Source organism: Phycodurus eques, chromosome 10 (genome assembly GCF_024500275.1).
Source record: "Phycodurus eques isolate BA_2022a chromosome 10, UOR_Pequ_1.1, whole genome shotgun sequence".
Taxonomy (NCBI): Eukaryota; Metazoa; Chordata; class Actinopteri; order Syngnathiformes; family Syngnathidae; genus Phycodurus; species Phycodurus eques.
In genome coordinates this window covers 964,559-986,719 of record NC_084534.1, presented here as the reverse complement: position 1 = coordinate 986,719, position 22,161 = coordinate 964,559, and the positions used below count along the sequence as shown (strand labels likewise).

The window sequence follows — 22,161 nt, the reverse complement described above, 5'->3', positions numbered from 1 at the left end:
ATATAATTTGAATTTAAGATGATGGTCTTGCTGTACATTTTGTGTCAGCATTATAACACTTGAAAGATGGCTTGAAAGATGAGGTCATCGAGGATGATCAGACGGCTTTGTCGAGCTGGAAGCAAGTTTTCATCCTCAAAAGAAGCAGGCAGACCTTCGATGAATTTGATCTTTTTATCCACACAATGTTGTCGGGTTCATTTTTTTTATTACATGATTACAATTTTCCACGACGCTTTTTACAAAATATGTTTTCCACACATCCGCTCGGTCCTGATATCAGGCTGCAACCTCGGGTCAAAGTCAACCGGGGTTAATTCCATTTCATACAAACAAAACACCGTCTTTTGTCATGCGCGACTCGTAACTTTTTCTGGAATGTTGTGGGATTGCTTGCAATCATGATGGCACTCGAGTTGATCGAACAAAACAGGTTCAAGCGCGTTGTCGTCTGTTGAGATTAACAAGCACTTAAACGAGAAGAATGGTTGTGAATACCTTTTGGGATGGGTGAGGTCAAGGCTTACGTGAAGAACAGAATGGCACAAACTTTGGGATGGAGATTAAGATCAAAGCCTTAGTTTTTAAATGTAACCGGGTTGATAAAGAGAATATAGTCTGAAGTTTATTTGGTTTTTATTTATTTTGCTCCCTGGTACGATACATATGTATAGACGTACGCTGACCCACACTCCAGCACAGTAGATGGCGATAATGCATCTTGAACGTTTGATGCCACCCGCCAACAAAGAAGAAGAAGAAGAAGAAGAAGAAGAAGAAGAAGAAGGGGAAGGAAAAGGAGAAGAAGAAGAAGAAGATAAAAAAAAAAAAAAGATTACTACTACTACTTGCAAAACAAATTGGTTACTTAACTGGTGCTGGGGGAGAGCGCAAACTTGTCCAAATATTCGCGGAGAGGACATTTCAATAAAGGCTCACGGAGAAAACAATGGATGGCGCTATGAGCCTCCCGAACCAGCCCGACAAAACAACCAAAGGTAAAGGAACTTGTGCAAAAACTCGTCACGGTTTTCATCATGCCAACTTGAAATGGCAGCCGACTCTTCCGTTGCATTCACGCGTTGGTGAAAAAAATCGAGGAAATATTTGGATAACATTCCAACGTATTGTGTCGTCAGTGTAGAAATACAACTATTGAATTAGAGTTCAGGAGATACATTAGTACATACATTATATCTTATCCAACATTGTATTACTGTATAATTAAGTGTTCTTACTCTGCAACGGATCGACATCGAATAAAGTACATTCACGGGTATGGAATTTAGGACTTATTATTTGTGATTATGATTTTTAGCATTTGCTGCTGAGCAATGGACGCAGCACAAGGCAACCTGTTAACTTCCGGTCGGCGTGGAAATGCATAGTGAGAACATGGGACCAAATTTGGACCGAGGTTTCCGCCCAACAGTGACTATATACTTAAGCTGCTTTGCATAAAAGTGGGAAGTCTGAGTTTTCCGACCAGGAAAATTGCACTGGAACGCCACTCAAACTGGTAGGTCCATGTCGCGAAGTCGGGAGAAAAAATATGTACCCCACTTCGCATGGCCCCGATGGAGGTCAAAATGTGTTTTGAGGAACAAAACAAAAAAGAATGAATCGCAATCAGCCATCTTTGTTGTTTATATTCGCCTCGAGCGCTTTGAGGTCGCAAACTGGTCCGGTCCGGGTGGGACAACCCACTTTTTCTGGAATGCAGCATTTGAAGGCATTTTGATGTCAACGTCAGTCTGGTTTTGTAGTGACTCTGGTTGAGAGAAGCTTGGCTCCTGGTGGAGTGGAACTTGTAAACTCCTACCAGACCACTAGAGTGGAGGACCCTATGGATCTTGTTGCTTTGGCACTGCAACTGCAGAAGGTCCTGACTCTGTTTTTAACTTACTAAATCCAATGGATCATTTGTTGCTTTGAATGCACACAGCTGAAATTGACGTGTTTTCTCAGGGAGACGATTTTATTAAAGCCAATGCTTGCAACAAACTGTCGGTAATTGCTGACCAGATCAGATATCTACAAGAACAAGCAAAAAAGGTGAGTGAGGACACTACCAGCATGGCACACAAGTCACAGTTTTTATTTTGATACCAAAGCAGTTATTTAGCAAATGAACTTACGATGCATAAACTGTTAAAAAAAAAAAAAACACACACACACACACACACAAAACAATCCCTCAATATATTTATATTTTCATCCATCAAGACAGAGGTCTTGAAGGTCACTGCGCGATACGGCCTTTCACAATTTAAAATAGTTCCAAGGTGTCTTAACTCATTCACTGCCAGCCTTCCCATTTAACATGGATATTTGACTTATAAATATGTCAATGGCAGTGTAAGTGTTAAGTAGCAAGGACCAAGAATATCATCATTTGTCTTGTCTTGGTGCCTTTTAGCTTAAAAACAATGAAAGCATTTAAAGGGGAATAAACCAAGATGTCAAAAGTTCCTGTTACATTTGAAATGTACGGATGTCTTGATCTGGTCACGTGACCCAAATGCCCCCCCAGAGGTCATTGATGTTTTAACTAAAAACTGACCCATTTATTATTAACCATTGGGTTACATGAAGTAACTTTAAACATAGGAATGTACTACAATTGAATAAAAACGATATTGGGAAATCCTGAAAAACAACTTCAGCAAAACCAATAACCAAAAAAACATTTAAATTGCAACATAACCACTGCTTCAGCATATTCTGCATTTCAATAGATTAAATAGAAAATCAACAAGAAAACCATGAAAAACAACCAATAAATAATGGGATGCGAGCAGCTATTAAGGGCCCTCGCCCACGTTGGGGTACTGGCATGTTAGGGTACTGCCACATTGTGGATCCATTGAATAGAAATGCGCACCACACTTTGCAGATTTATATTCATGAAAACCCGTATATCATTTCATTCCATTGCGCAATTATTTGGAGCACAACACAGCAGCGTGGTGAACAGCATGTCGCCACGACAACAGTGTGAGACGATACGGAAAGCTTTGAATAAATCTGCATCTTCAATATGTTCCGATGAGACACCCAAAGTTTTAAATCGATCAGATAAAAATCGGTGGGAGGAGTTTGTCAACGTATACGACTGTATAAGGGAAAAAATAGGTCTGAATTTCGAAAGTCAATTAAAAATGGCTGACTTCCTGTTGGGTTTAGGGTTTGGCTCGAAGAGACTTTTTAACAGGTCTTGGGCTGTTACGTATGCCTCCCAATTTTGGTAGCCCGAGGTGAAATGTACAACAGGGGCTGCTTCTTTGAAAATTTGTAGGGGGCTCCAGCAGAAATCTCCAGCAGAAGTACGTTCAAATGTGACTTCTATAAATTATGGTATTATAATGGAAGTGAAAATAGGGTACATTATTAAATACTTTAATAAAGTACAGCTGAAGTCAGTTTTGCTCCCGCCGGCTTTTTAAAAACATTGTTTTAGCGTGCATGGATGCTACCGTATGTTTGAAGCTAGCGTATGTTTTACCGTGCCTGCGCCCAATAATACGGTGCGCCTTATGTATGTGTTAAATACAGAAGGAGACCCCGTAACTGTGACTGCACCTTTTTAATACTTGTGGACGTGAAAATACAGTAATTGCTCAAAAAATTCTATTTACAATAAATAATGTATCTTTGTTCCTCTATTTATTCCAGTGAGACATGGCGACAGACAGAACAAATGAATGGTCTTCTATTAGATGGCAGGAAGTAAATACAGTATTTAATTTATCCACTTTTTGTGACATTTTTGTTTGTTGGTGTGCCGTGAGATTTTTCAATTGTAAAAGATGTTCCTTGTTTTTGTTGTATCCTAAAGACATTTGGGTTTCAGATCAAAACATGAATATGAGACAAAAGTTCAGAATTCCAGCTTTTTTTATTTAGTGGGGCAAAAAAAAGTATTTAGTCAGCCACCAATTGTGCAAGTTCTCCCACTTAAAAAAGATGAGAGGCCTGTAATTTTTTATCATGGGTATACCTCACCTATGAGAGAGCTCACCTCGTGGGGTTAAAATGATCACAAGAACACTTAGCAAAAATCCCAGCACCACACGGGGGGGGGGGGGGGGGGGGGGCGGGACTTAGTGAATGACCAGCAGAGAGCTGAGACCAAAGTAACAAAGGCCACCATCAGGAACTCACGACGCCGCCAGGGACTCAAATCCTGCAGTGCCAGCCGTGTCCCCCTGCTTAAACCAGTACATGATGTCCAGGCACATCTGAAGTTTGCTAGAGAGCATTTGGATGATCCAGAAGAGGATTGGGAGAATGTCATATGGTCAGATGAAACCAAAATATAGCTTTTTGGTAAAAACTCCACTTGTTGTGTTTGGAGGGGAAATAATGCGGAGTTATACATGTATGTATATGTACAACCCCAATTCCAATGAAGTTGGGACGTTGTGTTAAACGTAAATAAAAACAGAATACAATGATTTGCAAATCATGTTCAACCTATATTGAATTGAATACACTACAAAGACAAGATATTTCATGTTCAAACTGATAAAACTTTGTTTTTTTTAGCAAATAATCATGAACTTAGAATTGTATGGCTGCAACACGTTCCAAAAAAGCTGGGACATGTTTACCACTGTGTTACATCACCTTTTTTTTTTTTTAAAACAACATTCAATAAATGTTTGGGAACTGAGGACACCAATTGTTGAAGCTTTGGAGGTGGAATTCTTTCAGAATCAGAATCGACTTTATTTGCCGAATATGTCCAAAAACACACAAGGAACTTGTCGGTCAATTGACAGAGAACACTTTGGAGACAGAAAGACATTGACAAAAAAAAAAAAAAACAACAGTCACTGAGCAATAAAGGGTTGCTAGTTATCTGGTAATGCCGGCACATTTTTATTTTATTTTTTTTGACAATTGTGCAAAAAGATGCGGAGTCCTCGAGCACTTAGACCAGTTCAAATGACTTAGACCAGTTCAAATGACTAATATTGCAATGACCATTGTGCAAAGGGCGCCGAGACTTCAAGGAGTGTATGCGGTTTAAAGTGACGAGTACTGCGATCATCTGAGACCATGTCGATTGTGCAAATGTTGCAGATACTCCTCAATCAGTGTGCAAATGGGGCAGATGCTACTCTGGCATGAGTGGCCAGTATTGCTCAACAACAGATATGCAAATAGTGCAGCGTGGCGAGACGACTAGAGTGAGTGCACGAGTAATATATAATTGGCCCGACAGAAATGTGACAACAAACTCAAGTCAAACAATTGCCAGCATGTTGTAATTCCCATTCTTGCTCGATGTACAGCTTCAGCTGTTCAACAGTCCGGGGACTCCGTTGTCGTATTTTACGCTTTATAATGCGCCACACATTTTCAATGGGAGACAGGTCTGGACTACAGGCAGGCCTGTCTAGTACCCGCACTCTTTTACTACGAAGCCACGCTGTTGTAACTCGTGCAGAATGTGGTTTGGCATTGTCTTGCTGAAATAAGCAGCGGCGTCCGTGAAAAAGACGTTGCCTCAGAGACCCCCGACTGCTTCCTCATGGGAAGGCGTGTCGGTGGACACGACACCCACAATTCCCAAAAACAATTTGAAATGTGGACTCATCGGACCACAGAACACTTTTCCACTTTGCATCAGTCCATCTTAGAGAAGCCGGCGGCGTTTCTGGGTGTTGTTGATAATTGGCTTTTGCTTTGCATAGTAGAGTTTCAAGTTGCACTTACAGATGTACAGCCGACCTGTATTTACTGACCTTGGTTTTCTGAAGTGTTCCTGAGCCCATGCGGTGATATCCTTTACACATTGATGTCGGTTTTTGATGCAGTTGCCGCCCGAGGGATCGAAGGTCACGGGCATTCAATGTCGGTTTTCGGCCTCGCCGCTTCCATGCAGTGATTTCCCCAGATTCTCTGAACCTTTTGATGATATTATGGACCGTAGAGGATGAAATCCCCAAATTCCTTGCAATTGTACGTTGAGGAACATTGTCCTTAAACTGTTCGACTATTTTCTCACACACGTAGTTCACAAAGAGGTGAACCTCGCCCCATCTTTGCTTGTGAATGACTGAGCAATTCAGGGAAGCTCCTTTTCTACCCAATCATGGCACCCACCTGTTCCCAACGAGCCTGTTCACCTGTGGGATGTTCCAAACAGGTTTGATGAGCATTCCTCAACTTCCTCAGTTTTTTTTTTGCCACCTGTCGCAGGATTTTTGGAACGTGTTACAGCCATAAAATTCAGACCACGCAAGACCCAACTGCTGAAAATCAAAAGCATGTCAAACGCTCGTTTAAAGTTTGCTGAACATTTGGACAAGCCGGTTAATACTGGGAGAATAAAGTCTGGTCTGATGAGAGAGTCTGCACATCACCCTAAAAAACACCATACCAACAGTGAAGTTCGGGGGTGGGAACATGATGGTGTGGCGCTGCTTTCCCAGCAAAAGCTACTGGTAAACTTCACATGATTGACGAAAGGATGAATGGACAAAAGTACCGAGACATTTTTGACAAAAATCGACTGCCATCTACGAGGATGATGAAAATGAAACGAGGGTGGACATTTCAGCAGAATGATGATCCAAAACATAATGCCAAGGAAACTCTCAGTTGGTTTCAAAGAAAAAAAATTAAGCTGCTAGAATGGCAAAGCCAATCGCCTGACTTGAATCCCAATCAAAAATCTATAGAAAGAACTGAAACTCAAGGTCCATAAAAGAAGCCCACGGAACCTTCCAGATTTGAAGACAGCTTGTGTGGAGGAATGGGGCAAAATCGCACCAGAGCGTGCGACTAGTTTCTCCATAGAGGAGGCGTCTTGAACTTGTCTTTGCAAACAAAAGGCTTTTGTACAAAGTATTAAATAAATACCGGTTGGCGTGTTCAATGCTTTTTCCCTGTGTCATTTCACATTATTACACACAACTTAATTTCTGAGCTTATTTGTTCTACTTTCTTTGTACGTATGGATTACTTGCGGTAATTCCCTACATTTGGTGAAAATTTCACGTCAATACCACCTTTGGAAATATGTTTAGTAAGAAAAATGGTGACGTGTTAAAGATGTATGTAAATATAGTCCCCTCCAGAAGTATTGGAACGACCAGGTCAATTCCCCTTTTTTTTTTTGTATACTGAAGACATTTGGGTTTCAGATCAAAAGATGAATATAAAACAAAAGTTCAGAATTCCAGCTTTCATTTCATGATATTTACTTCTCGATGTGTTAAACAACTTAGGGCAAAGGCACCTTTTGTTTGAAGCCACCCACCTTTCAAGTGAACAAAAGTATTGGAACCGATATTATTAAATTTACTTAAAAGTGAATAACCTTTAATATTTGGTACAGTGTTCGTTTGTGTATATGTGTGTCACTTGTAATTTGTTTCGCATTTTGTTCATTTGTTTTGCACTTCCAGGCCGCCGTAGTAAGGCACGTCGGCGCCCTCAAACACGGACAACTCTGTGTTTATTGATTTGAAGACAATGCGATTCTCTCACAAAGTGGGTTTTGTATGGACAAAGCGCATACAAAACCGGGTCGAACCGAAGTAGCTGTCCGAGAGGCTTTATCTGGACACTCGTATGACAAAACCAAGGTTTTTTTTTTTTTTGGGTTTTTTTTTTAAATGAAGTTGGCACTTTTATACTAAGTCCATGTTAGTCACTCTATGGAGGTTGAAATAGCCCAAAATATCAGCTTTTATATCAATTTGAACAAAAAGTGGCATGTCCAAAATTATTCCGTCGTTATTGGCTATTACAGCAATGAAACGCTTTCTATAATTGCCAGCTTTTTTGCATGCCTCCACTGATATTTTTGTCCGTTCATCTTTAGCGATGAGCTCCAACACGTTCAGGTTTGGAGGGTCTCCTAGCCATCCCCCTGAACTTTGGCTCCCTCCACAGATTCTCAATTGGATTCAAGTCAGGACTTTGGCTGGGCCGCCGCTAAATGTGAACTATTTCTTCACTACTTTTGGCTTTTGTCTTGGGTTGTCATTGTGCTGAAATATCCACTGGTGCGCATGGCCAAGTTTCTCTGCAGACTGTCCAAGGTGCCCTTTTCTGTGATTAGATTCCGTCGTACATTGGCTGAACACCCCCAACCCCCACCCCCAAAAAGCATTAGGTTCCCACCACCATGTATAACAGTGGGGATGGTGATCTTAGGGTTGAAGGTGTCCCCTTTCTACATCAAATAAAGAATACATACATACATATTTGTTTAATCTGCGTCTAAAACAGAAGACCAGAATTTCTCTTTGTCCAGGTAAGCATTTGCAAGGGCCAAGCGGGCTTTTGAATGTGAGTGGCTTCCTCCTTGGTCCGAGTCTGTGGAACCCACCAGTGGCCGTTGGACTGTCTGCCTTGAGAGGTTTCCACCACCATAGCCCAGAATCATACTCGGATTAGTTTTCATCGCTCTCACTATCATCCTGGCCAGCACAGGTGTCACTTTTGGCTTCCAACCACGTCCTCTGAGATTTTTCATCGTGCATAACGTCTCATATTTTGTAGTAATATTTGGCACTGGAGACCACTGGAACTGGAAAACATTTAGATATGGCCTTATAGCCCTTTCCTGACTTGTGAGGAGGGTTGGGCATCAAGAATCAAGAACCGATTGGAACCGGGACTACCAGAACCGTTCAAATGGAAACATTTCGGTTCCAAGTTTCGATGCCGAGCCCTCCAACCGCGAAGAAGTGGCGTAAAGCAATGAAGAAGCGGCGTAAACCAACGAAGAAGAACGCGCACTATGACGTGCTTGTGTCCAACGGCGGCGGCGAACAAAGCTGTGTCTTAACTTTGCCGTGAAAAAGAACGGGCGCCACGTTTTTGATTAAAATAGCTGTTCCCAATCAGTCAGGGAAATAAGGATGCTTTAGAGTAGCTTGAACTGTTTAGAATGGTATAGAACTTTGTACTTTTTTTTTTTTACTTTTCCCATTGAATTCTACAGTTTGCACAGGGTATGAATAATTTTGAACATGCCACTTTTTGTTCTAATGGGGGAAAAAAAAGCTGCAAAACATTTTTCCCCATCGTGATGCCTCACGTACATATTATCCTTTGAGATTCCTGTTGTTTTTCCGAAGAAGAAGAAAAACTTTCTGGTTGGAAAAAAAAAATTTCAAGTTAAACTACACCAGGGGTTTGAATAATTTCAGGCTTGACTGAAAACCTGTTTGTTTAGCAGACATTGAAATATATGCTTCTTGACTGGTGCACACGTTTGATTTCTTTCTGTCCATGTTTAGGTCTTAGAAGAAGCGAAAAGAGATGCGGACCTCCACCACGCTGCCTGTAATATTGTGAAAAAACCCGGCAACATGTATTACCTCTACGAGCGACCTTCTGGACAAAAATACTTTTCCATCATTTCTCCTAAGGTTGGCATTTTTGTTTTAGTAAAGCGGGGTACACACACGCTGATTTTATTTACTTATTTTTTTAAGCACTGTAACCAATATTTAAAATTAACTTTTCTCTGCTGCCCCGATTCTCCTATTGTCATTCACGTGTACTCCTTCATGCCCCAGTGCCCATCGGGCGAGATTAGCACATGCTAAGGGTGCTGTGGCCTCAAGGGGGCGGCAGAGATCGGGTGAAAGTGACGGTACCCTGAGAAAAGATTGACAATGGGGGGGGGGGGGTCTGTGCAGCAGCGTGCCAAAATTAAGCAGTCATGCTCACTATTATTGGTACCCCTTAATTTTTTTGCATAACCTGTATAATATTTTAAGAAATAAATGCAAATGTAACAAACCTATCTCATCAGGATCTTTTAATCAGAGGTCCAAAGGAATTTAAAGATTTTTTATTTTTTTTTTCACACTTGTTATTTCAAAGAAAAAGAACAGGAACCAGCATGTGGAGGAATATTGGCACCTTTATATTTTGTTGCACACCCTTCGGCAGTGATGGCAGCCCCCAAACATTTCTTGTATCATCTGGAAGCTTTTTTTTTTTCTCCCACTCTTTGCAATTTGTTCAAGGTCTTGATTTCAGCTCTCAATTTCAATTGGATGGAGATCAGGACTTGATGCTGACTATTTTAAAACGGTCATTTTTTTTCATTTTCAACCATTCCTGTGTGCTTCTGGATGTATAATTTGGGTCTTTGTCTTGCTGGAGGACCCATGACCTCCTCAAAGCAAGTTTTCATTTCGCTTTCAAATCTCATATGTCATGATACCTGTGCTCCAGTCAAGGCCTCCATGTAGTGAAGCAGCCACACAGCATTATGGATCCTCCACTATGCTTGACTGTTGGCAGGCTGTTTTTTCCCCCCTTAAACGGAGTCTGTAAACATTGCGGAGTCTGTAAACATACTGTTTGTGTGCATTACCAAAAAAATATTTTTCATCTGTCCATTAAATATTGTTCATCATTTGCTCTTTTAATGAATGAGTTAATCTATGGAAAAATGTTGTTTCACTTGATTAAATTTCTCCAGGAGATAGTCCACATAATAATACATAAGCTTCATGGGTGTCAATAATGGTGAGCAAGACTCTATAACCGCAAGCAACGTTTGAAGTGCCAATACTGATCCTGCAGCTTAGCGGGCTAGTGAGCCATTAAACTGTCAAGAGTTTGGTAATGTGAGCTGGCCGTCGTTGGCTGAGCACAGTGGCGTTGTCCAAGGCAAACCCAGTCGGATCGGGCCTTTCACAGCCACAGCAACTCAAGTATTGTACTTCAGTTTTGACAAAGGGTGAGTATCATGTCATTTAGGCCAAAAAATGGTTTAAATCTGTTACAACGATCTGCCCCTCCTTGAGCTGTCACCTTGTCATGGTGGAGGGGTTTGTGTGTCCCAATGGACACAAGGATGTTACCCAGGAGGAACAGAGAGGCGAGAGCAAGAAGAGACGAGAGGCGGAAGGCAAGGGTTAAATACCCAGGGGGAGTGGGCAAGACCATGCCCATCAAGTCGAATTTAGTCTCCAATTTGGCCCTATAAAGAAAATGCTTTTAAAAATCTCACATTAATCTAAAGTACTCCCAATTTTGTACTTGTGCTCATTGATCAAGCATATAGAATGATTGTCTAAACTTTAGTCTTGGCTAATCAACTAATTGTTCAGTACATCGTTTCGTACGGTTTGGCTTTCAAATCAAGAGGAGAGTCGTCACAAAGTCCCGTAGCCGAATCTGTAAACTGACACATTAATGACAGACATCGAGGCATACATTTAGAATATTCCTGGACGTTTGTTTGTTACGAAGGTGGGGGGGGGTTTCAACGTCCGCAGGCGGTGTCTCTAACCACAACTTGGGGGTGATGGTGTTCAATGAGTTTAACAGTCATAAATCACATCCTCCCCAATCAGCTGTGCAAGTCATTAGGTTTTATGGCGTCAGATGATATAAACCAGGTTTCCTGTGCCTTGTGAAAGCAATCTGGCTAGGTTGTGGTTCAGGAGGCAGGAATGCAACAATTGATCAGTTCTTGGGGTTGCCATAGTCACTACATTAACGTAAAGAGTTACTCAACTTACATGGCTTTTTCGTCCAACATTTGATCGGCTAATCGTTCATGTGTGAGCCATGGCATATGGTGCATTCAGGCGTAGTGCGGAAATGCGTGCTATAGCATGTTAAAAAGGATTTGAATAGTTTTGGCTGTAAATTTGTTTTGGTTTGTATGAGTGACAGTACTGTAAATATTCGGTGGCGCCTCTGATTCTGGTGAAACTTGGAACTTTGAATTAAAAACAATTGTTGTACGAGTAGATAAATTGGAATACTTTTATTTTTCTGTTTTTAATGTTTTAAAAGCTGTTGTTTTTTTTTGGGTCTGTTTCTAAATGCTTTAATCATGTAAAGCGCACAGTGCATTGCATACACAAGTTAACTATTGCCTATTTTTCATTTCTCATGGTGCTGCACCACCACCAAAATGTCACAAATTATGAAATCTGGACCTGTTGTATGAGTGGCAATTTATTTGTCCAGTCACTATACTTGGCTGGCACGCATAGCTGAACAAGACACATTGTTGTTCGACAAATTAAGTAGAATTGGATCTCATGGCGCAGGAGTGCACCGCAGCGCCGTGGTTGGGAATAACAGCCTAAACTTTCAACTCTACTCCGCAGGAATGGGGCCCAAGTTGTCCTCACTTGTTTGTTGGTGCATTCAAACTTCAACACGACATGTCCTGGACTCCTGTGGATGACGTGCATAAAAGGGATACAGAGATTGCTATCATGGGCAAGCTCCTCAGCCAAGCAGACGACTTCGCCATCGGGCATGGAACCCAATTTCAAGGGCCTGAAGCTGAATAAACCTGAACCGTCATCCAAAAACCAAATGACTATTGTTATACTCTGGCAGATCAGAAACATGTAGCAACGAGCAAACAACGGGGCACACGACAAATATTTCGTGACAATTTCACCATATAATTGTTTCAGAACATTTGGCAATCCATCTTTGCTGGGTTTGGGGTGAGCAAGCATTTCATTGAATTTCAAGACATACGCTGTACGTTCGTGTGTAAGCCACATACAATGTGGGATTTTTGTGTGGTCAGAATGTAAACTAAGACTATCCAACAACTTTGCAAAAGTCATTTGACATAATTGCAGATGTGAAACTACGGGATATTGTACAAAAAAACGTGAACTCAGTTCCATCAAACAAACATTTCATTTCATCTGCATATTTTGGATTTTTATACAGGCGGCAATTCAATAGTGGCAGTGTTGATTTCAAAACGATAAGCTACATCACGGGTTACTGGGAACCGTTTCTGGCAAGGACGTTAGAAGGTTACCAAGAAAAGAACTGATGTGAGGCAGTAGTCGCCAATTATCTGTAGCAACATTGAATTGCACAGCATCCTCTTCTGGAACGACTTTCATCAGTATGTGAAATCGTGGGGGGATGAAAAAAATCACTTTGAATTCAACTCTATTGGCTGATTCGGATATAACGAAGGGGTGCAGCAAATGTTTTTCCACCACAGAGCCGAGTTCCCCTGCTTTCAGCCGGCAACAAAACAAGGTGCTGACATAATCTGTTTGTTCTCCCTCATTTATTTCATCCCAGAGGCCCTCAAAAATACCCGATTTAACAACTGTTCCCCAAGTGGGAGGAACAGCCAATGGCAGAAAGGCTTGCCGAAAACACACCTGGATGTCAGGGAGCGTGGTGTGCCAAGAAAGGCCATTCAACGTGCTGAAAATGGCACTGGCGCTGAGGGTGGTGGGGATAGGCAACCTGGGCTTCAATCTAAGTTTAACCACGGGAGACGGTCTCTCTCGAAAAAGAAAAGGGACACTGAAGTCACTGAGTTCTTCATAGTTGTTGTCCCTTAAGCTAAAGTGCAGGTGGATGCTGAAAACCCGATCGAAGCAGGAAAGGAGGTTGCACGTGGTATGGTTGAGCTGGTAGCGCAAGGTAATCTGCGAGCCGAAGCAAGAGTCTTGGAACTGAGCCCTGTATGCTCCGAGCCCCGGGCGGTCCTGTGCCTCACTGGGGCTGGGGTGACTTTCCAGACTCGATTTGTTTCCCCCCTGCGGCTCAGGATATTTTAACTCGACCAGCCTCAAAACTGGTTTATCCGTCTGGTGAATGGTTAGCACACTCGTGAGTCTCTCTGTGTCTGCCATGATGCAGGACAGTGAGTGTTTGACATTGTGTCCTTCTTCCCTCCAACCCTGTGTTACAATCCCAGTCAATTTTTCTTTGGAGAGAGTAGTCAGGAGACAGTAGTAGAGTTGGGCGTGATCTTGAATGTCTGCGTCGCCATAGCAACAGACGATATGCTGCAGGATGTTGGCCAGTGTGGTAAATAGCGAGTCCAGGCTGGGATGCGTCATTAAGCGCCGACAAAGCCCCAGCACGCAGTTTCCCAGGCGCCAGTCGCTACTCGCGCACAGGGACGGTGTAACGACGATGTTGGAAAGTAGTCGGAGGGTGCTCAGCTGAGGGATTTGCCCTTCTTCTGCCACCCGAGTCAGCACCTTAAGGTGCCAACTGAGGTCTGTTGCGTTAAGCTGATCAAGTGGAGCCGCGGTGATAATGCCCTGCAGGGCCCTGCAGAGTCTTTCAGCCCAATTACATTCAGGGAACAAGTCAGAAGTCTGATCAGCCAGGTTGAGGATGTGTCGAGCCAGGTGGGTTTGACGGTGATAGAGCATACATAGTTTATCTGCAATACTATTCGAGTATCTCTCCACGTGGCAAAAATAGACGAGAAAAAGGAAAACCGCTCTGAAAAACATGACGACAATCTCTCGACTGCGTCCTCTCACCACAATGTGGAGTAGCAAGCTGAGGTGTTCGTAGAGATAGACCATACCCTTGCCCTCCTCTCCATCTTTCTCACCCTCCTCCTGGTAGATCAGCAACAGCAGATTGAAGCGGCCCAGCATTGTAGCAGAATCGTCAAATACAGTGGGCGCTAGAGTACATGCTAACTGGGGAGTTAGCAACACGGGGGGGGTTTCGTTCCCATTTCCGCAGCCGATTGGCCTGTTCTCGGGAAAATGCAGAACATAGTCCACGAAGAAAAGCTTCTCCGCTATGCTTAGCAATGGATGCTGGGAGAGGACAACCAATCGTCTCAGGATGAAAGCTTCGTCGTCGGTGCTGAACAGGCTGTCCGTGTAGGCGTACTTCATCAGGAGAGTGGTATGAACAAGGCAAACCTGAAAACATTGGTTCAACATTAGTATGAAAGTGCAGTGGATAGAAAGTCGACACGCACCTGCCAGGTTTTTGTGTTTAAAAAAAAAACGCCCGGGTTTTCCCCCTCAGCGACCACCAAAGCTGCTTTCCGCGTGGCCCATCAGCTGCCTCGGGAGTCACACAGGCCAAAAATGCCTGATAAGACACTTTTTGAATGGAGTTATGGAAATAAATAAACATTTCCATGATATTCCTTTTGTTTTTGTTTTTTTTTCTTTCTTCAGGCTGGGAACAAAACAAAAACCCGGATTATTTCCCTTTTCCCGGCAGCTTGCGATTATGGAACCTTTTGCCCAACAGTGCAAATACCAACGTGAATATGGCGCACGTTATATCCAGTATAAAGTTGCATTTGTAAGAGATGTAGCCATTGAACATGCTGACAAAACAGTCTTTAACCCTTCCGTTGCAACGACGACGTTTTCAGCACACTTTTGATCATTATGACGTTCTGATCAAAGACGACATATTTAAAGACAAAGGCTGTGGGGGCGACCGACACAACCTGGAGCTGCACACGCTCAAGACCGTAGAGACGATCGTGGACTTCAGGTGGCATCCAAAATTTTAATGCCCCGGCCCCTGCAAAATGACTTTTTACATTTATTTTCGAAACAAAACATCCAAATGCAATCGCCAGGGGTGTGTGCGCGCGCACACTAGTGTTTGGCGCCACTATGACGTTTTTTTGCGTTACAGCTGCAAAGATTTATTTCACCGCGACCGAGAGCGGAGTCCTTATGACCTCACTCGTCAGTGCGTGCGCAACGGCACGATCGGGTGACAAAACGTGGTTTTATACGAGACTGTCAAATGCAAATAATTACCTCGTTGGCAAAGAATACAAACCTCACTGGTTCCAAGCATGCGCAGAAGCTGAACTCGAAATATGGATGGGGGGACAACGGGCACCATGGCAACCATCTCCATCAGTCTGTGTAGAACTTCCGCTTGACACAGTGGAGTGAGTAGAAAAGAATTCTCCAGGGTGGCAGACATGACGGAACGCAAATCCTTGCAGTCTCGCCCAGTGTGAAGAATCGGCACTGTTCCCATTTGACCCATTATCAGGGAGGATAAGATGGCTGAGTCTTCATCTGGTTGCGCTAATTCCTGGTCTGCTTCCCAGTTGACCATTGTATTTTCCCCTACGAGTATTTTTAGATGCTCATCCCCCGATCCAGGATCCGAGGCGAGTTGATAAACACAGTTTTTCAACACCAGCGTATGGAGTCTCGCATAGGGCTGGTGAAGTCTTGAGGTTTCTTTGGCCCAAAGTCCACCTATGAGCTCAAGGCGCCTCGAAAGAAGGTTGGGGCAGCACGTCTCCAGCTCTTGTAGGCTTTCGCATGCTGTCGCTCGAAAGAGAAGAAGGCTGTCACTATGTAGGTCAGAGGTGTCCTGCGCTATCTGAAGGAGCAGATCCAGGACGTCCACGCATACGTTTATTGTGTTGCTCGCACCAAAGGTACAGATGAGGACAGAAGTCAGCGTGACGAGCAGGCAGCTGCGGAATTGAACACATGTATCTGGACAGTGCGCAAACACTGACAGGAGCTCCAGGACCGTCTCCTCCCCAACGGAGACTGTGGGACAGAGGAGGGCCGGTTGCTCACATAGAGCGGACAGCAGACAGACCTGAGGTAGATGAGAAATCAAAGTCCAGATGTCATCACAACAGAATGGCTTCAGCCGAAGCGAGCGATATGTGAGTAACAGAATCAGAATCATCTTGATTTGCCAAGTATGTCCAAAAAACGCACGAGGAATTGGTCGCCGGCAATTGACAGACCATTGCCTTGATTGATTGACCCTTTGTCCATTGTTGATCAATTCATCAGAGGGAAGAGGGGCTCGGGGTCATGCACGAACATGTTGTGACATTTCTGGTCAGGAAACAAGGGGACTGACCAAGGGTCAGTGGGAGGAGTCTATCAGCTTTAAAAAGAAACCATGGCTCCACCGTGAGGTCACACAGGGACATGTTGTGTCACATGGTAGAATGAATGCAACCTTGTCAAACAATCAAATGTAATAGAGTAAGGTCGCCCGGGGTCATCCCCGAACATGTCAGGAAACATGGAGGCTGACAAGTGGTCCAGTGTCCCAGACTTTTTGGTTTCAAAACTAGCTATCCAACATTTTATTATGCATATGCGGTCATATTTTAAGTAGGCTTTACACGATCAGGATTTTTGGGGCTGATCACAGCGTTTATTAAAAAAAAAAATAAAAAAAAAAACGATAACCAAATCACAAGACTGAGCAAGTGCGTCGATTTAAGCGGCGTGTTCATTTACTGTATATACTTGCGTACTGTATACTAAACATATTCAAAGGTATTCTCTCTTCAGGTCATGTATTCTAATCCGTCAGGTCAAACCAACAGCTGTTCAACAGGCCGTTGTCGTATTTTACGCTTCATAACGCGCCACACATTTCCAATGGGAGACAGGTCCGGACTGCAGGCAGGCCAGTCTCGTACCCGCACTCTTTTACGACGAAGCCACGCTGTTGTAACACGTGCAGAATGTGCTTTGCCATTGTCTTGCTGAAATAAGCAGGGGCGTCCATGAAAACGACGTCGCTTGGATGGCAGCACATGTTTCTCCACAACCTGTAAGTACCTTTCACCATGAATGGTGCCTTCACAGAGGTGTAAGTTACCCAGGCCATTGGCACTAACACGGCCCCATACCATCACAGATGCTGGCTTTTGAACTTTGCGTCCATAACGGTCCGGACGGTTCTTTTCCTCTTAGGCCCGGAGGACACGACGTCCACAATTTCCCAAAACAATTTGAAATGATTTGCAAATCATTGCATTCTGTTCTTATTTATGTTTAACACAACGTCCCAACTTCATTGGAATTGGGTCGTAGTTAAATTACTTCACAGACACCATGACTCGACATAACACAGACATGTTAATGCTTGCTAGTTTTGTTGCCTGCTTGCGAGCGGTATTGTAATAAAAGTATGTGAACATACCTCAAGCAATCCTTGAATTAAAAGTCCTCTCCCGAGCACCGCTTTTAGTTTTTGTTCGTATAATACACACGGCGCGATCTCATTGTTTGTTGTCGTCGCCATGGTAACGAGTGTATCCAGCCGTATTCGAGTTGGACAAGATAAAGCCCAGTCATCATAAAAGACGGGACGCGGCGGTATAACAGATAAACTAACATATTTTCAAAGTATCTGACAGACCCTTACTCGCCGCCCCCCCTAAAAAAATTTTATATTTGACTAAAACAGAACGTATCTACAGCATAAAAGCATACCTTGGTACTGTCGGCGACTCTGTCATCTCGGAGCTCACGGAGCAACTCCGCGAGGAAAGTCTCCGCCGATTTTGAGGAGATGAATCGGGAGGGATTACGGGAGAAAGCGGAGATTTTCGCCGTCCAGTTTACCGCCATTTGGCAAACTTCCTGCGAAAATTCTCAGATCTTTTTAAACGGTGAAATACACGTGGACTTCTTCAAGCTGGAGCTGACGCAAAGTTCCTCAGAGACAGCGAACGTACACAATTCCAACAAGCGTTGTTGTTGTTGTTGTAGTAGGAGTAGTGCTTCTTCTTCTTCTACTCTTCTTCTTCTACTACTACTACCCTTCTTCTGCTCTTCTTCTTCCTCCTCGCCTCTTCTTCTTCTTCGCCGCCTCCTCGATATGAACAAGCACTTCTTCTTCTCCGCCTCCTAGATATGAACAGTTTGTTTTTGATGGACGCCTTTCTGTTTTACCAATGTAATAGTGTGTCCATTTGTATGATTGGATGACGAAGAAGCAAGTAGTTTTATGTACATTCACGCAAGCTACGAAGTTCAGTCTATTTACTTTGCATGAATTTATGGGCAGATCCGCCACATCCAACATGGCAGGTACGCTGACGTGACTCGTGAACATCCTTCCGCGTCCTCTGGGCTTCCTGCTCACTCACCTTACTGTTATTGTCCTCTGAATAGTGGAAAGCGTCTGTGTCTTGAGAAGCGCTGTAAGTTTAATGTATTATTATTATTATTATTATTATTATACGAAAAGCTTTAATAATTGCATTAAAGACACAGAGGGGGTGATATGTACGTGTAATTATGTACAGACCCGTTCCAAAAAATTTGAATATCATAGAAAAGTTTATTTTCACTGTTCCCTCGCCACCTCGCGCTTCACGTTTTGCGGCTTCAGTGCTTTTCCAAAATATGCATAAAAAAAAAAAAAAATCATCAAAAACTACAAATGAAAAAATACAGCCATATCAGCAGCCACATTGCGGAAAGACGCGTTGTTTCATGTTGATGCATGAGAGAGAAGGTTTCCCTGCATGTCTGTACTGTACCGTACTGTACTGTACATTCCACGGGCACTCGTACAGGGCGCGTGATTGGTTCCCCATCAACCAATGAGAGCACGAGTGGATTTATCCCGTGAGCTGATTGGCTGCGCATCATCGCAGCCTCACCCAGCATCTTCCCTCGTCTCGCCAGTCTCGTCCACGCTGTTGACTGGCTCGCATACTGTATCTTAGTGTTATGTTCGTGATAACTTTTTTTTGTTTAAGCGATAACTTTTTTTGATGAGTTAAGCCCTTACAACGCCGCCTAAGCGCTGTGCCCCTGCGAAAGCTTCCTCCGGGGCCCCGCCCAATAGGAAGAAGAAGATGATGACCATCAGCGGAAAAGTGAAACTTTTAGAGGGCAGAAGTTATGCATCTGTGGCACACGCCATTATGGCGTGAATGAAGCTACAGCGAGGGACATCGAGAAAAAGAGGAAGCAAAACATCCGCAAAACTGTTTCAATAGGGAAGCGAAACGTGTGGTAACTCCGCGTAATAAGAGGCGGGGTTATCTCCTTGTACAGGGGAATTTTGAAGCAAAAGAAAAACAAACAAAGACAACGACGGCCCATCACCATGTTTTTCTCCAAGGTAAAACCCCAGCTACGCCATCAGCGCGTCCAGCAGAAGAGTCTCCGAGTGAACCTAAAGCCTCTACGAGTCAAGTGAGAGCCTCTCCTCCGCCACCAAACGCAAGACTCTTCGCCTCTCTCAGAAGGCAAAGTTGATGAATGTTAATTACTGTATAAGGTTTTAGAATTGAAGATTTAAGGAAATGCGTGTACCGTTGTAATCTTTGTCTCAAATATGTACATTTTAAACATTCTGGTACCCACATGCACGACAAATCCGACTTCGTGGTTTTTCACCTTTCGCGGGGGGTTCTGGTTCCCCATTAACCGCGAAAAACGAATTCCAGAATTCCATCCAAAAAGGGAAACTTTCATAGATTATAGATTCAGGGCCCACAATTTAAACAATTTCAGGTATTTATTTCTTGGCTTTTACATAATTTGGGCTTCCACCTCATAAAACCCACAAAATCAGGAATCCATAACATTTGAATACTGTGAAGAAATCAGCCCAAATTTTGCAGGCCATAAATGTTTTAAACTGAGTGTCACACACTAATCATCTACTAAACTCAAAGCACGTGCACCGGTTTCCCCAGGTGTCATTAAATTGCTTTAGTTCAATATGAGGTTCAATATGGGGAAGACTGCAGACTTGAGAACCGGCCAGAAGACTTCAGCGGATCATCAAACAGAGAACATTCAAGAATCTAGCAGAGATCGAAAGAGCGGAATGAAGCGGGATTCACAGCTTCAAAAACCACCACGTTCAGACGCATTCGGGAGATGGGCTACCGCTGTCGGGTTCCTCGGGTCAAGCCACTTCTGAGCCTGATTCAACATAGGAAGAGTCTGAACTGGGCCAAGGAGAAGAAGGACCGGACTGTTGGCCAGTGGTGCGAGGTCCTCTTTTCCAATGAAAGTGAAGTGTGCCTTTCATTCGGGAATCAAGCTCCAAGGGTTTGGAAGAAGACGGGTGAGGAGCAGAACCCAAGCTGCTTGAGGTCCAGTGTGAAAGACGAGACAATCAGAATGCGTAGGCTAGATCAGTGGTCCCCAACGTTTTTTTTATACCACGGACCGGTTTAGAGTAGGCATTTTTTTTTTAATGGACCGGCTGTCAAGGTGTGGCATATATATACAGCAAAAATAAATGAACTCGTTTTTGCTAGTTTGCGGACTTATTTTTAGTAACGTATCACGTGACCGATGTGCAGTCTAGTGTTTTTTTTCATTCGCGAACGTTTCGTTCAAAAGAACTCATCTTTTCAGTGAACGTAATGAATCGAATCAGTTTATGAAATGATTCTTTCTTTGAGCTTGGCCGCCGCCGTGAGCGAGTCGGCTGGGAGAGGATATGGAACTGCTGCAGCGTTCTGTGGAGTCTTGACGTGTCAATTGCGACGCGCAGCTGTTGCAGCGGAGAAGATCCGGTCATTTTTCAAAATAAAACACATTTGACACGCGAAAATGCAATACAACGTCCATCCATTTTCTGAGCCGCTTCTCCTCACTAGGGTCGCGGGCGTGCCGGAGCCTATTCCAGCTGTCATCGGGCAGGAGGCGGGGTACGCCCTGAACTGGTTGCCAGCCAATCGCAGGGCACATACAAACAAACAACCATTCGCACTCACAATCATGCCTACGGGCAATTTAGAGTCTCCAATTAATGCATGTTTTTGGGATGTGAGAGGAAACCGGAGTGCCCGGAGAAAACCCGCGCAGGCACGGGGAGAACATGCAAACTCCACACAGGCGGGGCCGGGAATTGAACCCGGGTCCTCAGAACTGTGAGGCTGACAGAAGCTTGCCTTCGATGTCCCCTCAGTAATGGCGGCCAGAGACCGAGTATTGTTGGTTATCGAGCTTTGTGACGTCAGATGTATTTGCTTGAAAATCTGAAAATTATATTTGTAAAATGGTGTTAGAATAGCCAAATACAATCAAAACTACAGGTTCAGTCTCAATCCCATGAGTTCTGAATTAAGTGTAAAAGAGTTGAAAAATCTCTCTTCACAGACAGCTTCACTTTGCAACATCCAACACAGCTGCGGAGTCAACATACGGAAGGCTAAGGGTACTGGTTGAGACCGTCTGAAGCAGAGATGCGTAGAATATTGGATGGATCTTGAGGGATTGGGGGAGTTTCAATTCAACCGAGGTTTGGTGATAGGGAATGGACCAATGCAGTGAGGAGCGAGCTTACGGGATTCTGTTTGGAGTGGGAGGTCACGGGAGGAGAACCAACCCATCTGATCCACCTTGTATTCCGGAGTAGGGGATCGATGAAGATCCACCAGCCGCTTATTTTCACCGTTGACCGAGTTAAAGCAGCCCTGACGTCCTTCCACACAGACTGGACCCGTCGAAGATGCTCCCTCACCACGGGAACCGCCACAGTATGCACTTGATATTTAAACAACAGAGGTTGGAAACCATAACATGGCATAAAGGGAGCCATACCTGTGGAGGAGCTGGTGAGGGAGCTGTGGGCATATTCCACCCACGGGAGGAAGGTGCACCAGGAGGCAGGCTCGCG

General features: G+C 43.7%; 3 protein-coding genes across 3 annotated transcripts in view; 2 read left to right on the top strand and 1 right to left on the bottom strand.

The window, feature by feature from the left end:
• The first annotated feature begins 771 nt into the window (after nucleotides 1-771).
• Nucleotides 772-14,230, top strand: c10h1orf50 (chromosome 10 C1orf50 homolog). Its single transcript, XM_061687111.1, is given in 6 exon segments — nucleotides 772-998; nucleotides 1,767-1,882; nucleotides 1,969-2,055; nucleotides 9,267-9,398; nucleotides 12,114-12,248; nucleotides 12,250-14,230. Coding segments are annotated over 6 exon segments (636 nt in total). The 5' UTR covers nucleotides 772-949; the 3' UTR covers nucleotides 12,367-14,230.
• ap5b1 (adaptor related protein complex 5 subunit beta 1) lies at nucleotides 12,395-18,299 on the bottom strand. The gene is made up of 3 exons (XM_061687109.1): nucleotides 17,997-18,299; nucleotides 15,562-16,350; nucleotides 12,395-14,672 (listed from the first exon to the last, which is right to left on the bottom strand). The coding sequence occupies exons 1-3, from the start codon at nucleotides 18,132-18,134 to the stop codon at nucleotides 12,747-12,749; spliced, it is 2,853 nt and encodes a 950-aa protein (XP_061543093.1). The 5' UTR covers nucleotides 18,135-18,299; the 3' UTR covers nucleotides 12,395-12,746.
• Nucleotides 18,300-18,383: 84 nt separating this feature from the next.
• Nucleotides 18,384-22,161, top strand: part of cldn19 (claudin 19) — a 29,249-nt gene continuing 25,471 nt past the window's right edge. Inside the window, exon 1 of the mRNA XM_061687884.1 lies at nucleotides 18,384-18,596. Coding sequence (XP_061543868.1) covers nucleotides 18,491-18,596 — 106 coding nt within the window. The 5' untranslated portion in view covers nucleotides 18,384-18,490. The remainder of the gene's footprint in view (nucleotides 18,597-22,161) is intronic.

Bases quoted from the DNA above. Each gene is read 5' to 3' on its own strand.
- ap5b1 (XM_061687109.1), bottom strand. From the start codon at position 18,134: ATGGCGGTAAACTGGACGGCGAAAATCTCCGCTTTCTCCCGTAATCCC. The intron at 16,351-17,996 runs GTATGCTTTTAT...CATCTACCTCAG, and splicing joins GAGTCGCCGACAGTACCAAG to GTCTGTCTGCTGTCCGCTCT. The intron at 14,673-15,561 runs GTTTGTATTCTT...CAATGTTTTCAG, and splicing joins GCATGCTTGGAACCAGTGAG to GTTTGCCTTGTTCATACCAC.